We start from the raw sequence: 16381 nt of genomic DNA, 5'->3' as shown, positions 1-16381 counted from the left end.
AATCTCAAGTCTTTACATTTTTCAAATACAAGATTACTATATTACCTGCTGTAACTTATGTTCCATTGAGCTACCTTTTCAATTCTTAGCCATTACCAGACAGTTTTGATAATTACTGCCCTGTAATATAATTTAAGATGAGAATTGCTAAACCTCCTTCATTTTTTATTATTTTTTGATATTCTTGATTTCATTGAGAACAATTAGTTTTGTTTTTATTTTTTGTAATTTAGTAAAATATTTCATTTGACAATTTGATTGGAATGACATTGTGTATATAAATTAGTTCAAAATTGTGATTCAGTGATTTTTTTGCCTTTTTTTGTTTTGTTTTGTTTTTTGGCAAGGAATTATGTGACTTGCCCAGTCATATAGCTAGGAAGTATCAAGTGTCTGAGGCTGGAGTTAAACTCAGGTTCTCCTTATTCCAGGGCCAGAGTTCTTTCTACCCACTCAGCTGCCACCGTTCAGTGATTCTTAAATTATCTCTTGATCTCTTTTCTAGTCAATTATTTTTGATATCAGATATCTTAAAGGGTTTTTTCTCTTTTTTCAGTGTTTTCAGTAAAGATTTCTACTTTCTCTTTTAAGCTATAGCTTTTCCTTCCAACTAATTCCTCCAGAGATTTTATCCTTTAACTCTTGCTTCATTTCTTCTGCATTATCATATAGACTTTGTAGAAGGTTCACTTTTTCCTTTGAGTCTTTAGTTGCTGTGGAGTTCAACTCTTAGAATTTTTTGGGGGGTGGAGAGGGATGGTTTTTGGATCTATTATAAGTTTTCGTAGATTTTATATCTTTAGCTTGTTTATCTCTCCAATCTTAGTTTATAAATTGGGGATTTGTACCAGGCTCCATACCTTTCCCCTCCTCCTATCCATTTTGGGGTGGAGGGGGATGGGGATAGTTTGTTTTTGAATGGAATCACTTTGGTTTCTGTGCTAACTTCCAACTCCTAGGGTTAAACCCCTCAAGAATTTTTGGTATTTGGAACATTGGACCTTCAGGGCCCTTCATGGTATCACATGATGGAGTGGTGTTAGGGACCTTAGATCCCTGGAATGTCCTTATTAGAATGCTCCTTGTCCCTCAGTGGTCACTGAGTCTATTGCTTACTTTTTGTTGTTGGGTTTTTTTTTTTTGCAAGGTAATAGGGGATTAAGTGACTTGCCCAAGGTCACATAACTAGGTAATTATTAAATGTCTGAGGTCAAATTTGAACTCAGTTCCTCCTGACTCGAGGCCTAGTGCTCTATCTACTTCACCACCTAGCTGCTGCAGATTTCTTACTTTCAAAGAGCTTCTTACTTATTCCTGATCTCCTTGGTCCTCTCCTGAGTCTTTCCTTTATTACTGCTATTGGCTATAGAATCTCACAAGTTATACATATCTTGATCTATTCCAATCAATTTGGAGGCTATGGCCTGGGGCTAATTTTCTTGATGGTTCCCTTTCCTACCCATGGGCTCCTGGCTGACTTTTTTATTTGGTACAGAGGACTGTTTAGTTTCCTCATTGAATCTTGATTGCTAAATATTTACATTTTTTTTTCTGAAGTAGTTTGGGAGAGTTGGTCTACTTGTCCAGAAATTCAGTTGCAGAATATCTTCCATTTTGTATAACTAGATCTTGGATTTTTTCTTTAGGTTTTTTTTTTGCAAGGCAAATGGGATTAAGTGGCTTGCCCAAGGCCACACAGCTAGGTAATTATTAGGTGTCTGAGGTCAGATTTGAACTCAGGTACTCCTGACTCCAGGGCCAGTGCATGCCACCTAGCCTCACTTTAGATTCTTTAAAATTTTTTTTTGCAAGACAGTGGGGTTAATTGACTTGCCCAAGGTCACACAGGTAGGTAATTATTAAGTGTTTGAGACCAGATTTGAACTTAGACCTTCCTAACTTGAACCTGTGCTCTACTACATCACATGGCTGCCTCAGATCTTGCACTCTTAACCATATGTGTGTTTGTGTTTGTGTGGTGTGTGTGTGTGTGTGCGCGTGTGTGAGGGAGAGAGAGAGAGAGATTGAGGTTCCTTTGGTAATCAGATGTTAATTGACTCCTTTTCAGAGCAATGTTTTTAAAAGCATAGAATAAAATATGTATGATTACAAGGGATGATAATTAGATTATAATAATAATTCTCCCCCCCCCACTTAAGTCCATAGACTTCCTGAACCTATTTATTCCCCTAAAGTATCTGTGGATCTCAGCTTAAGAACTCATGTTCTCCATGGAGCCATCAGTACCACTGACTAAGTTCCAGAGAACTGGTGCCAATAGGAGGGTTGAGTAGCATACTTTTATCATGTGTTTCTGTCATCTTTTGGTGGTCAAACACATATACTATTCTCTTCTAATTAATTGACTAATTTACACCATTTTCCTCTATAGATTGTAGATATACGGATATAATTCTGACATCCCCACAAAGTATAAATTCCATGACTAATACTCCTCACACAAGTTATCTTGTCTCATTCTTTAGTCAATTTTCTGCATAGACTTCATAGAAAGTAGTTTATGTGCTGGGTTGTGAAAGCAATATTGTAGATTGTAAAACTTCAATGAACATGATACCTCAAAATGATCCCTAGGTGAATAAGGAGCTCTCACCTACTACTGCGTAGTTTCCAGAATAGTTTTATGGAGGATCTGACCCAGGTCTTGTTCATCATTGAGGAGAAACACTGAGAGATCAGGCTGATCTAATGATCATCTAGAAATGGATTATACATAGAGAGACTTCACAGCAGGGAGATGGAAAGGAGTGGGATAAGGTGCCTTAAGATGTAGTCTAGGTTCCTGGGCCTGTTCTGAAGTTGACATAATTAGGACTAGAATATCCCTCTAGAGAAACCTGAACCAGTGCTTTCTCTTGAGGTAGTGAGAATGTACAAGTGATAGGGGGACTTTTTTTAACCTGACTTTTTGCTTTATTTCTCTCTCTGATGCTGACTTATAGAATAATGAGATGACTTCTCTAAAGCCCAATGAATTGATGTTAAAAATGTCTCTTAGCTCCCTTTGATGTATGCTCTTAAAATTTCAAATCATTTAATCAGGGAAAAAATATCTGCAAGCTGCCATTGCAGGTCTCAGTTAAAGGCAGGTATATAAATAAGAATATATATTTTTGCAAGCACTTAAACCCTTAGATTAACCTTGAAATTCCTCTATCATTGGTATTTTTAAAGACAACAGAAATCTTCTAAAACTGCTTTAATAAAAATTGATTTTCTTTGCAGCTGATTTAGAAACATTTGTATTTTATTGGTTTGTATGGCACATCACCCACAATAGGACAGATATTTTCTCAAACCCTTAAGGAATTGTTTATATTATTTTGTAAAGCCTGGAAACTGAATTTTGGCTACATATCATGGGATTTGCCTGGACAGTTTTGTGGAGGCAGTTTGACCCACCAAAATATCCTGCACATCTGAAAGATCATTGTGGGAGTGTCCTTTGAGCAATGAATAAATCATTTCAGGTCATTTTTTAATTTTATCCTATTCATGAAGTGATATAGTGGATTATTTAAAAACCTTTGGTTTTATTTGGCCTTTAGGAAAATTTGAGTTTGAGTTTGAGATACATACACATATGTATATATTTTCCCTTTTCAGATCTTAGCTGGATTTCTAAGGTGCACATAAACCAGCCAGCAGTTTTAAGGCGTGTAAAACAAATTCAAACTCGAAGAACTGTGAAAAATGAATGGCAAGTAAGTGTTGTTGAACATTCTACTTTTTTATATGTTAATATATTTAGACTCTACCTTTAAGGTCATAATATTGAATTTGAATCAATATTTATTCTGAAGCTAAAAGAAAATTTAGTTGTTCATGACACAGTTAAGAGGAGAGCCCTAGAGGCTTTATATGAACCTGAACAAGTTTTTTTTTTTAATATACCCCTGAGGATTATCTATCCTTGGTCTATGATATTTGATTTAGAGAAAAGATGATTGGATTAGAGAAAGTGTATTTATGCAAAGTAAAAGTTTTGAAAGTGACATTGAGATATCTTTATCATAAATTGTATTCTTTCCAATCATAAAGATATTCACTGTTTTATATTTTAATTATATAGCAGTCTGATTATTTCATGGATCTTATGAATAAGAATTGATTTCATTTGACCATCTTTATTTCATCTTAATCACCTGCGCTTATTTTGGGAGACTTATATTTTTAAAGTTTTTTTTGCAGTGCAATAGGGTTAAGTGGTTTGCCCAAGGCCATACAGCTAGGTAATTATTAAGTGTCTGAGGTCAGATTTGAACTTAGGTACTCCTGAATCCAGAGTCAGTGCTCTATCCACTGTGCCACCTAGCTGCCCACCTGTGCTTATTTTGCTTGCATTCTTCCCACAAATAATTCTCGTAATTCAAAGAGCTTGGTGTCATAAAATAAAGAATAAATAATTGATTGGTTAACCACTCCTATTGGGTACTAAACTCAGAGAACGTAAACTTAATTTCATGAGAAGTGCACAATATTTGGCCTTTAGGAAATTTGAGTTTGAGTATTCTGGCTATCATATAATTCTTCAAACCATGATGAGTTTAAAGTTCTTGAGGTGAAATTATTCTCTGGTATTTTAGCCAAAAAATGAGTATTATTTTAAAAGTTTGAATAGTTGCAAAACTCATAGATTTTTTTTAATAGTTTGCAATTTGGGGATCATTGAATTTTGTATGTAGAAGCGACCTTAGAATTTATCCAACACAATTTCTTCATTTTGTGGATGAAGAAATGAGCCTCAAAGAGGCTAAAAAACTGGCCCCAAATCATGGAGGTAGCAATGGGTTTTGAAAATAGTGATTCAAAATTCATTTTTCCCCCTTTATACCCCATAGACATATAAAAAAAGGCATATCATTAAAATGAGATTGAAGAAGCTTTCAGGTTTACTGTAATCTCACATGCTGGTATAGTGATGAGAATGGAGAGGTTATATAGGTAGGTATAGTTTGAATCTTGACTCTGACAGTCATCATCTACATACCTTAGACAAATCAATTAATTTAATTAGAGCTCTGAATTAAATGACATTCTAAGGACCTTACAACTCTAAATCTATGATCCTATGACTTTTTACTTTTATCTTAGTATGCTTTCATTTTATAAGTTTGTTTTCCTGGACTTTTAACTTTTAATTAAACAATGTTTAAAGTTTAACTTCTGGTTAAACAATATATTACTCATCTGAATGTTCTTTTGAAGCAAATAGATCAAATTTTAGTTTTTTATATTTGCTTACATGATTCTGTAATAATTTGATTTTTTTATCTACATGAATTTTTCCTCTTTTTCCTTAAAACAGGCTGCTTGGCTGCTGAAAGCTGTTACCTTAATTGATCTTACTACACTTTCGGGAGATGACACTCCAACAAATGTTCAGAGACTTTGTTACAAAGCCAAGTATCCAATCCGGGAAGATCTTTTGAAAGCTTTGAATATGCAAGATAAAGGTAATGCTCTTAAAAGTATTTAGCTTAGAATTGGTAAGTATGAGGTTCAATTGAGTTACAAAATAAAATTTTAATAATGATAAATTCCTTTTCAATAACCAACATGAATCAAAGAAAGAGCATTAGTTTTGGAGTCAGATATTCCCATGTCTGACACTTAAAACCTCTATGACTCTGGACAAGTTATTTAGTCTGGGTTTCAGTTTCTTCCTCTGAAAAATAAGGAAATTGAATGAGATGACCTCCAAGGTCTCTTCTAGCTCTAGACCTATGTTATGTTATCCTATCTTGAGACTAGAAATTTTTATGTCCCTGCTATTTTCATTCCCACCCCACTCTGGTAAACATTTCCAACACAGTTAGCTAAATACAATGCCTAGCTGAGTTCCACTATTTTATTCCTTGAGTAAATAATTTGATTGTCTCATCTAAAGAATAGAACCATGCTTTTCCTTGCGGCACACTCTAATATATATTTCTGTTAGTTGTGAGATTTTTTTTTTGCTCGAGAGGTAGTTTGTTATGGTATAAAAAAAAGTTACCTTGAGACTTGGAAAGACCTAAGTTTATGTTCTGCCTTTGATATATACACTATGTGAATAACTTCTTAGCATCTCAGTAGGAGCAGGAGACTTAGCATCAATTGGATCCTATTTTAAAATCTTACTAGCCATGTGACTTTGAGCAAATCATTTAATCTCTTTGGATTTCAGTTTCTTTTTCTGTAAATGAGAAGACTAGACTAGCTGTGTGAGAATATCAACTGTTGCTGAACTGCATTGGCAGGAGGTATTTCTTCACTGGGTGTTACTCAGAAATCACAGATCTACACCCTGTTCCCCAAAAGCACAAGAAAGATTTCTAGTGTGAGAGAATGGAGAATATAATTTCCTCTGAAACCCCAGCTCATTTTATATAGTTATAGATGATGATATTTTAATGTGATAATCCATAGAAAATGTTACCATAGTGGGTAGTCCTTTTATGGCTCAATGGCCCTTTCAGATCTAGGTCTGTGATCCTGTGATGTGAAAGTTATTCCTCTTTGTTTATAAAAAATGACACAATGTATGTTATGAATGAACCCCAAACCAACTAGGACTTTGGGGGCCATTAAAATGCTGTGTTTCTTGCTTGTCAGGCTGGGAGTCAGAAGTGGAAGAGAAAGAATTGCTATTGTGGAATGAGAAATTCTCTTTCTTTCATTTATACCCCTGATTGGACATGTTGCTTTTAGGCAGACTCATTTGTATGGTAAGAAATAGTCCATTCAGTAGATAATTGAGATGAATACAAGAGACAAGACTATATATTTAGGGGCAGAGCCAAGATGGCGGCATGAAGACAGCATTTCCAGGGAACTCCTACCCCCAGCCTCCAAAAAAACAAACAAATGAGGGCTCTAGCCAAAATTTAGAGGGGCAGGACCCACAGAAAGACTGAGTGATACATTTTTCCAGTCCAAGATAACTTAGAAGTTCCATGGAAAGGTGTGTTTCACCAGGACCAGGTGTTGGAAAAAAGCTGCGGCTGCGGCCCAGCACAGCCCAGTTCAGCCCAGAGATCACCAGCAACATCTTGAAGGGGCGGTGAGACAACTCTGCTCCCAGAATGAGTGTGGAGTGAGGAGAACCCTGCAGAATCTCCAGTGAGAATTAGGAGAAAGCAGCCTGTACCCCAAGAGACCGTAAGGGAAGTCTGCAGAGATTTCTCTGCTCTCCCTGGAGTAGGACTCTGCTGTTTGCCTACACTCAGATATTGTAGTTTGGGCTTACATATGAAATAAAAAAGCTAGATTTCCCCCCTTATAGCCCCAGGGCAGTGGGAAGTTGGGGGGGAATCTACATATCAAAGCACAGGCTAGAGAGCATAAAACCTGCAAGGAATAAAGGTCCCAATGGGGTGTCTCCCCCAAAAAACCACAAAGCTTTGGAAGTGCTGTAAATTAGTCTTGGGCTGAGGAAATGAGTAAACAACAGAAAAAGAAGAATCTGACTATAGAGAATTACTTTAGTCCCATGGAAGATCAAAACTTCCAAATCCAAAACCTCCAAGAGAAATAGAAAATGGGCTCAGACTATGAATGAGCTCAAAAAAGACTTTGTAAAGCAGTTAAGAGAGGTGGAGGAAAAATTGGGAGGAAAAATGAGAGCCATGCAGAAAAATCATGAAAACCAAATCAAAAGCTTGGTGAAAGTTATAAAAAAAATACTGAAGAAAATAATATGTTAAAAACCAGTTTAGGCCTAGTAGAAAAAGCAAAACAAAAGGCAAATAAGGAGAAGAATGCCTTAAAAAGCAGAATTGGCCAGCTGGAAAAGGAGATAAAAAAGCTCTCTGAAGAAAATAACTCCTTCAAATGCATAATGGAACTAAAGGAAGCTGATGACTTTGCAAGAAATCAGGAAGAAATAAAACTCTTCCAAAAAAGCCAAAAATTAGAAGAAAATGTGAAATATCTCACTGAAAAAACAACTGACCTCGAAAACAGATCCAGAAGAAATCATTTGAAAATTATTGGGCTATCTGAAAGCCACGACCAGGAGAAGAGCCTAGACTTCATTTTTCAAGAAATAATAGAGCAGAATTGCCCTGGGATCCTAGAAGCAGAGGATAAAACAGAAATCAAAAGAATTCACCGTTCACCCCCTGAAAGAGATTCCAAAAGAAAAACTTCCAGGAATATTATAGCCAAATTCCAAAACTCCCAAATCAAAGAGAAAATTCTAAAAGCTGCCAAAAACAAACAATTTAACTGCTGAGGCTCCATAGTCAGGTTTATATAGCATCTGTCAGCATCTACATTAAGGGCTCATAGGGATTGGAATATGATATTCTGGAAAGCAAAAGATCTTGGTTTATGACTGAGAATCAACTACCCAGCAAAACTGAACATCTTCTTTCAGGGGAAAAGATGAACTTTTTTTTTTAGGTTTTTTTTTTTTTGCAAAGCAAACGGGGTTAAGTGGCTTGCCCAAGGCCACACAGCTAGGTAATTAAGTGTCTTAGACCGGATTTGAACCCAGGTATTCCTGACTCCAAGGCCAGTGCTTTATCCACTATGCTACCTAGCCACCCCAAAGATGAACTTTCAATGAAACAGGGACTTTCAAACTTTCATTGAGACGACCAGAACTGAACAGAAAGTTTGATCTCCAAGTACAGGACTCTGGTGAACCATAGAGAGAATGGAAGAGAGGGACTAACTATGAGGAACTTGATGATGTTGAACTGTTTGTATTCCTGCACAGGAAGATAGTGATAACTCATATGAGCTTTCTCATTTATAATAGCTGTAAGAAGGAGCATATATGGAGTTAATGGGTGATGGGGAAAGTATTGGGAATAAGGAAAAGGAGATGAAGAAAAACCTGAGTGATTTCACATGAGTCAAGAATAAGCTTTTTCAATGGAATGGAGGTGGGGGAAGGCAAGGGGGAATGAGTGAACCTTCATTCTCATTGGAAATGGCTCAGAGAGGAAATAACATACACACTTAATAGGGTGAGGAAATCTATCTTTCCCTGGAGAAGGATAGGAGGAAAGGGGAGGGATGATGGGAAATGGGGGAGGGAAGGTGGGGAACAGGTGATAGAAGAGAGGGAAGATCGAGGGAGAGGGTACTCAGATTCAACACACTTTTGGACTGGGCCAGGATGAAATGAGAGAGAGAGAGAGAATAGATTAAATGAGAGTGGGGAGAAACAGAGTGGAGGTACAGCTAGTAATAACAACTGTGGGAAAAATATTGAAGCAACCTCTCTGATGGACTTATGATAAAGAAAGCAACTCACCCCAGAGATAGAGCCATTGAAATCTTAACACAGACTGAAGTAGAGTTCTCTCTCTCTCTCTCTCTCTCTCTCTCTCCTTAAGGTTTCTCATCTTCTTTCGGTGGGAGGGGGTTTACCTTTATTCTCATGTTTACACTTATAACATTCAATTTACATCAATGTATGGCATGGAAACAATGTAGAGACTATCAAACAGCCTTCTGTGGGGGGGGGAAGGGAGGGAAATTGTAGAATTCAGAGCCATGCATAAAATGAAGGGTACATATTACTATTGTATATAATTGGAAAACAAATAAAATGTTAAAATGTCAAAAAAGACTATATATTTAGGGAAAAGGACCCATGTTTACAAAAGTATTTATAGCAGCTCTTTTTGAGAGTGGAGCACAGTCTAGTGCAGGTCACACCAAAACAGATCCAGTCCCAGAAAATCAGGAGCAGACCTTGGGAGCCATAGAATCAGTAGCAGCGGTAGCTGCTGCCAAAGCTCTCAGCCCACAAATGGTAAGGGATTGAATAGCTGGTCATAAGGAGATTATAGGATGTCTCTTTCTTTGCACTGAGGCAGGATTCTGTTGCTCTTTTCCATACTTGGTTCCAGGATGTAGTCCTGAGTAGCAATCCCAGGGTGAGTTCACAGCCAACAGTGGAACAGCGACCCTCTTCACAGTTCCAAGACAAAATAGAATTCTTGTGATCTCTTTTAGACCAGAGCACAAGCCAGGAGAATAGAAAATACTTTTTTACCTTGGATCATGCAAACTTGGAAAAACTGAAAATTTACAGGTCCCCAGAAGTATCTCTGAAAATGGTTGCACAAAATCCAGTAGCTTGAGACAGTGTGCCCTCTGCCATGAAAGCAGAGCCCTACTTTAACCAAAGAGTTAAAATCAAGTCATAGACTGGGGAAATGAGCAAACAATAGAAAGAAGTGACCATAAAAATTTACTATGGTGACAAGGATGATCATAAGACATACTCAGAAGGGGATAATAAAATCAAAGCTTCTGTATCCAAAATCACCAAAAAATTATAAATTGGTCTCAATCCATGGAACAACCCCAAAAGGAATTTGAAAACCCAGTAAAAGAGGAATAGGAAAAATGGGAAGAGAAATGAATGTGCCACAAGAAAATAATGAAAAATGAGTCAACAGTTTGGGAAAGGAGAAACAAAAAGATACCTAAGAAAATACTATCTCAAAAAACAGACTAAGTGAAATGGGAAAATACAATGAGGAGAGGAATGCCTTGTAAAGCAGAATTAGTAAAATGGAAAAAGAAGCCCAAAAATTCACTGAAGAAAAAAAAAAACTCCTTAAAAAGTATAATTGGCCAAATGGAAAATTAGAATTGATCAAATGGAAATTAAAGATTATAAAACTCAAGAAACACCAAAACAACCAAAAGAATGGAAAAAATAGAAGTCAGTATGAAATATCTCATTGGAAAAACAACTGACCTGTAAAATAGATCCAAGAGAGATCATTTAAAACTTTTTGGTCTGAAAGCCATGATCAAATAAAGAAAAAAAAAAAAACCTAGGGACAGTCTTTCAAGAAAATACCAATGAAAACTGTCCTGATATTCTAGACCCAGAGGGTAAAATAGAAATTTAAAGAATCCACCAATTAGCTCCTGAAAAAGATCCCAAAATGAAAACTCCCAGAACTGTTACAGTGAAATTCGAGAGCTCCCAGATCAATGAGAGAATATTTCAAGCAAGCACAAAGGAACATTTCAAGTACTATAGAGTCGCAGGCAGGATAACACAAGTTTTAGTGATTCCACATTAAAGGATCAAAAGACTTGGAATATGATATTCTGGAAGGCATAGGATTTAGGATTACAACCAAGAATCATCTATTCAGTAAACCTGAGTATAATATTTCAGCAGAAAAAATAGCTATTCGATGATATAGAGAACTTTCAATTGTTCTTGAAGAAAAGATGAATCAAATAGAAAACTTGATTTTCAAATACAAGACTCAAAGAAGCATAAAAAGCTGAACAAAAAAGGGAAATTGTGAAGCACTTAATAAAGTTAAACTGTATACATTCCTGCATTGGAAGATATTTGTTATTCAAGAATGTTTTCATTGTTAGGACAGTTAAAAGGAGTAGAACTTAGAAGGCACAAGTGTGAGTTGAATATTAAAGGATGTTATCTAAAAAGTAAAATTAAGGGGTTACAGAGGAATGTATTGGAGAAAAGAGAATGGGAGAGAAAATGGGGTAATTATCTCACCCAAAAGAAGCAAGAAAAAACTTTTCCAGTGGAGGGGAAGGGTGTGGGTTTGAGGGGGAGTGTGTGAATCTTACTCTCATCAGAATTGACTTAAAGAGGGATTAATACACATAATATATTATATTATCAGAGAAATCTATCTTACCCTAAAGGAAAGTAGGAGGGGGAAAGGGATAAAGGGGGGGTACTGATAGAAGAGAGGACAGATTATGGGAGGGGGTAGTCAGAAACAAAACACTTTTGAGAAGGGACAGGGTGAAATGACAGAGAGAATAGAATAAATAGGAGAAGGATAGGATGGAAGAAATACAATTAATAGTAGTAACTGAAAAAAAATTTTGAAGCATATTTCTCTGACAAAGACCTAATTTCATATATATATATATATATATATATATATATATATATATATATATATATAAAGAGAGAGAGAGAGAGAGAGCTGAGTCAAATTTATAAAAATAAAAGCTATTCCCCAATAATGATCAAAAGAAAAGAACAGTTTTCAGATGAAGTAAAGCAATCTCTAACTACAGGAAAAAAAGACTATCTTTTGATTGGAAAAATGCAGACAAGGGCAATTCTGGGGCACTATCTCATACGTATTAGATTGACTAATATGACAGAGGGGTAGAATGACAAGTATTGGAAGAGATGTGGGAAAGATAAGACATTAGTACATTGTGGTACAATGCTGGTAGAATTGTGAACTGATTCAGTCATTCTTTAAAGAAATTTGAAACTTTTCCCAAAGGGCTATAAAACCATATATACTATATCTTCGACCTAGTAATACCACTCCTTTAAAAAAGAAAAAAATCCTTTTGATAAAGGCCTTATATATTAAAATATTTATAGCAGTTCTTTTTTTTTTGAGGTTACGGAAGAAATTTCTATGCTTTCCAATTTCTCAATCTCTCTATTTCCTATTTCCATACATATTAAGGTTTCATATAATTTCAAATTAATGGGACTGCCTTTGCAGTCACATGAGTATCAGTTTCATTGTTTTATGAAGAAAGGATAGCATTTATTAAATGTTTTGTGTCAGTTACTTTACTAACCACTGGTATAAATGCAGGTAAGCATGCCAGTTCTTACCCTCAATGAGCTTTATTCTAATGGGGGAAAAGAATAGATAAAAGAGAACTATAAAATGAGATGGAGAGGCTTTATAGCCACCATTTTGGAAATGGTCGGAAAAGGAAAAACTTGTATATAAAGTTTTTTTTTTCTTGAAGATTGAGTTCACAATAAACTTTTACCAAAGAGAAATATTTGATCATTTTATGTGGCAGCACTTTAAATGATATTTCTCTATGGGTTATACTGAATGGCTTTTAAAGGGTCCATAAAGTCAGAAAGTCCCTTTAAGCCAGAGGCTCCTAACAATTTTTGTGTTAGTATTATGGATATATTCAGCAGTCTGTGAAGGTTAGGGACCTCTCAAAATAATATTTTTAAGTATGAAAAATAAAACACATAGGATTACAAAGGAAGGCAATTAAATTAATATATAGCTATTAGAATAATAAGTAACAAATTAATGGACCCCAAGATAGCCTATTCAAAGAGAACTTACATAATTCTAAGAGAATTTACATAATTGTTTTACAGATGACTACAGTAAGGTTATGAATTCAGAGAATTAGAATTAGAAGGGATTTCTTGGGGAAGTTACCCAAGATTTCACACTTAAATATAGTAGAACTGATGTTAAGGGTAGATTTTTATTTCAACAGTAGAAATGTTTCTTTGTTTCATAAAGCCTTATCATGATGAGTAGTACTGGAAAATTTTGAGTTAATATGAGCCAGATATAATTTATGTAGACCTGGGACTTTTGAAAATGTGTTTTGTTATAGAGTTTTATTGGGAATAATCTTATGTTATAGTTGTAAAATTTGGTGTAGAATGGTATAAATAAAATATATAATTCTATAAATAATTTTTTATTTAATAAAACTGGGTCCATTATTTTAGATTTTTCAGGGGGGAATTCTTTATATTGAAAAATTATTTTTATGATTTTCATCATAATGAAAGTGTTTCTTCTAGTTTCAAGTTCCTTTAAAGTTACATTTGGGGATCAATAAAATACCATTCTGAGGGTCAAACTTAAAAGGATAGTATTTTACATTTATTCCACTTATATTTTAATTTATCATATTTGGCTCAATATTATAGCCAAAAATTTTTTAGATACTGATTTTCGTTCAGCCTGCTCACTAGTCTGTTGCCTTTCTGTCATTTGCAAATTTGATATGCAAGCCATCTATGACTTTATCATAGTGATTGATAAAGATGTTAACTGGAAAAGGGTCAAGCACAGATCCCTGTGACTGGGCAAGAGATACTCTACTGGAGACATTTTTCATGACTGACATCAAACCATTAATGGCTTCTTTGGCGGTCTGTCATTTAATGAATTCCAAATCAACCTAAGTGTACTACAATGTAGCCTACATTATTCCAAATTTTCTATAATAATGGTTTGTGAGATTTTATTAAATGCTTTGATAAGATCTAGTTAAGTTCTATCTGCATTGTCTTCCTATTTCTTTAACTACTTCATAAAAATAGTCTGCCTTAGACCTATTATTTTTGATTATGTCATTGACTTCTTGCTATCATTATTTCCTTTTCTTACATATTTATTGTTCCAGAATATTTCCAATAATTGGACTATAGCTTTCAAAGTCTACCTACTCTTTTTGTGTGTGTGGGGCAAATGAATTAAGTGACTTATCCTAGGTTACATAGCTAGTAAGTATTAAGTGTCTGAGGTCACATTTGACCTCATCTCCTTCTGACAGGGCTGGTGCTCTATCCACAGTGTCACCTGTTGGAATCCTCTCTTTTAAAAAAAAATCAGGACTTTATCCTGTCCTTTTAAAATCCTATGGTATCTTGTCTTCTTCATGATCTTTCAGGGATCTATGAGAGTGGCTTAGCAATCATAGCTGCTGGCAAATATCTTTCAATATCTTGAAGAATATTGTGATCCCTTCCACATTTCAGGGGTTTGTGATCCAGAAAAATATGTGATCTGGAAAAATCTGTATAAAACTTTTTGATCCTCTCTTCAAACTGGAGAAGTCTGAATTTTTTTCTACAATTCTTTATTGTAGAATTTGGTCATAGACTCTGTGTCATCTGTAGCTTCTGCAAAATTCCCATTTAATTTCTTATACCAGTCATAATGTGGAAAGAATAACTGTAATTTACTTAATCCTGGTGATTTGAACTATTTTTTAAGGTTTTTGCAAGGCAAATGGGGTTAAGTGGCTTGCCCAAGGCCACACAGCTAGCTAATTAGTAAGTGCCTGAGGCCAGATTTCAACTCAGGTACTCCTGACTCCAGGGCTGGTTCTCTATCCACTGTGCCACCTAGCCGCCCAGACTTGAACTATTAAAGATAGCTAATTGGGGTCTAAATTGGAGGATCTGAATTTAAATCTGGCCTCAGATTTACTAAGTGTGTGTCCCTAGGCAAGTCACTTTTCTATATTTGCCTCAGTTTCTTCATCTGTAAAATATGCTGGTGAAGGAAATGGCAAACCACTCCAATATCTTTGCCAAGAAAATCCCAAATGGACTTGGGAAAGAGTCAGATTTTACTAAAATGACTGAACAACTTAAATTGTTCAAAGATGGTAATTTGTGATTTGCTGCTTATAGAAGCAATTGAAAAATATTGTGGAAAATGTGAGTCTTTTCTCAGGGACAACTTTGAGATCATTAAAAAATATTTCCCAGTTTTTCAAAGGCAAATCAGCTTGCTCATTCCCTTCTTTCAATACTGAGTTCAGTTAATTGTCTACAAGTAATGTTCTGATGGACCAAACTTGATGGTCCATCCAACTGAAAGTGATAATATGAACACTATGCATCTTTTTTTTTCATTTAACTTTAGTGTAGAGAGCTAGACTGAACTGTTATGAATGATCATGAATCTCATTTATGAGATTCTTCATTGTTTTGCATTTTATTTATTTTGTTTTTCCAATTATGTTTTGAAAGTTTCAACATTCTTTCACTTTCATATTTATATGACACAATTTTGTTCTACCCTCCCTTCTCACTCCCCTCCCCTCAGTGGCAAATAGTACAGTGAATGTTGTACATATACATTTCTGTTTAACATGTTTACATATTAATCATTTTGTGGATGAGGCTTTTGGAACTAAGGAAAAAGAAAGAAAACCATGGCATAGGAAGGAAAAACATAAGAGAAATTTTAAAAAGTGAATATACTGTTCATTCAGATTCTGAGGGGTTTTTGGTTGTTGCTTTTTTTTATCTGAATGTGGATGGTATTGTTCATAACAGATCTCCCAGGGTGGTCTTACCTCTCTGAACTGCTGAGGGGAGGGAGATGCATCCCTCATAGTTGATCATCTACAATGTTGTTGACAATATGCACATTGTTTTCTTCATTCTGTTCCCTTCATTCAATATCAGTTTGTGTAATTTTTTTAGTGCTTCTCTAGAGTCCAAGCATTCATGGTTTCCTTTGGAACAATAGTACTCCATAGCATTCATATACTATAACTTGTTCAACCATTCCCAAACTGATGGACATCCCCTCAATTTCCAATACTTTGAAGTTCTTCATTGTTGAGGGCCTTGACACAGCTATTTGCAACTACCATTATACGGATTACATATGGAGGGCATTATCATTGATAACAGTAATTCTCAACCTTTTTTTGTGTCCTGTTCCCATTTGATAATCTGGAAAAGCCTGTGGACTCCTCCTCAGAATATATTTTGAAATATATGATAAAATACATTGGATTACAAAGGCATTTAGGTACTGGACCTGGAGAAAAGGAGGGCTTGAATTCAAAATTAGCCTTG

General features: G+C 35.4%; 1 protein-coding gene across 1 annotated transcript in view; it reads left to right on the top strand.

The window, feature by feature from the left end:
* The window catches only part of DERA (deoxyribose-phosphate aldolase), a 125154-nt gene that overhangs the window by 30289 nt on the left and 78484 nt on the right, over positions 1-16381 (top strand). The window contains exons 2-3 of the mRNA XM_074194356.1: positions 3628-3725; positions 5330-5477. Coding sequence (XP_074050457.1) covers positions 3628-3725; positions 5330-5477 — 246 coding nt within the window. The remainder of the gene's footprint in view (positions 1-3627; positions 3726-5329; positions 5478-16381) is intronic.

The sequence above is a fragment of the Macrotis lagotis genome, chromosome 7 (assembly GCF_037893015.1).
Source record: "Macrotis lagotis isolate mMagLag1 chromosome 7, bilby.v1.9.chrom.fasta, whole genome shotgun sequence".
Taxonomy (NCBI): domain Eukaryota; kingdom Metazoa; phylum Chordata; class Mammalia; order Peramelemorphia; family Peramelidae; genus Macrotis; species Macrotis lagotis.
The sequence above is the reverse complement of the archived record's forward strand: the minus strand, read 5'-3'. Positions and strand labels throughout refer to the sequence as shown.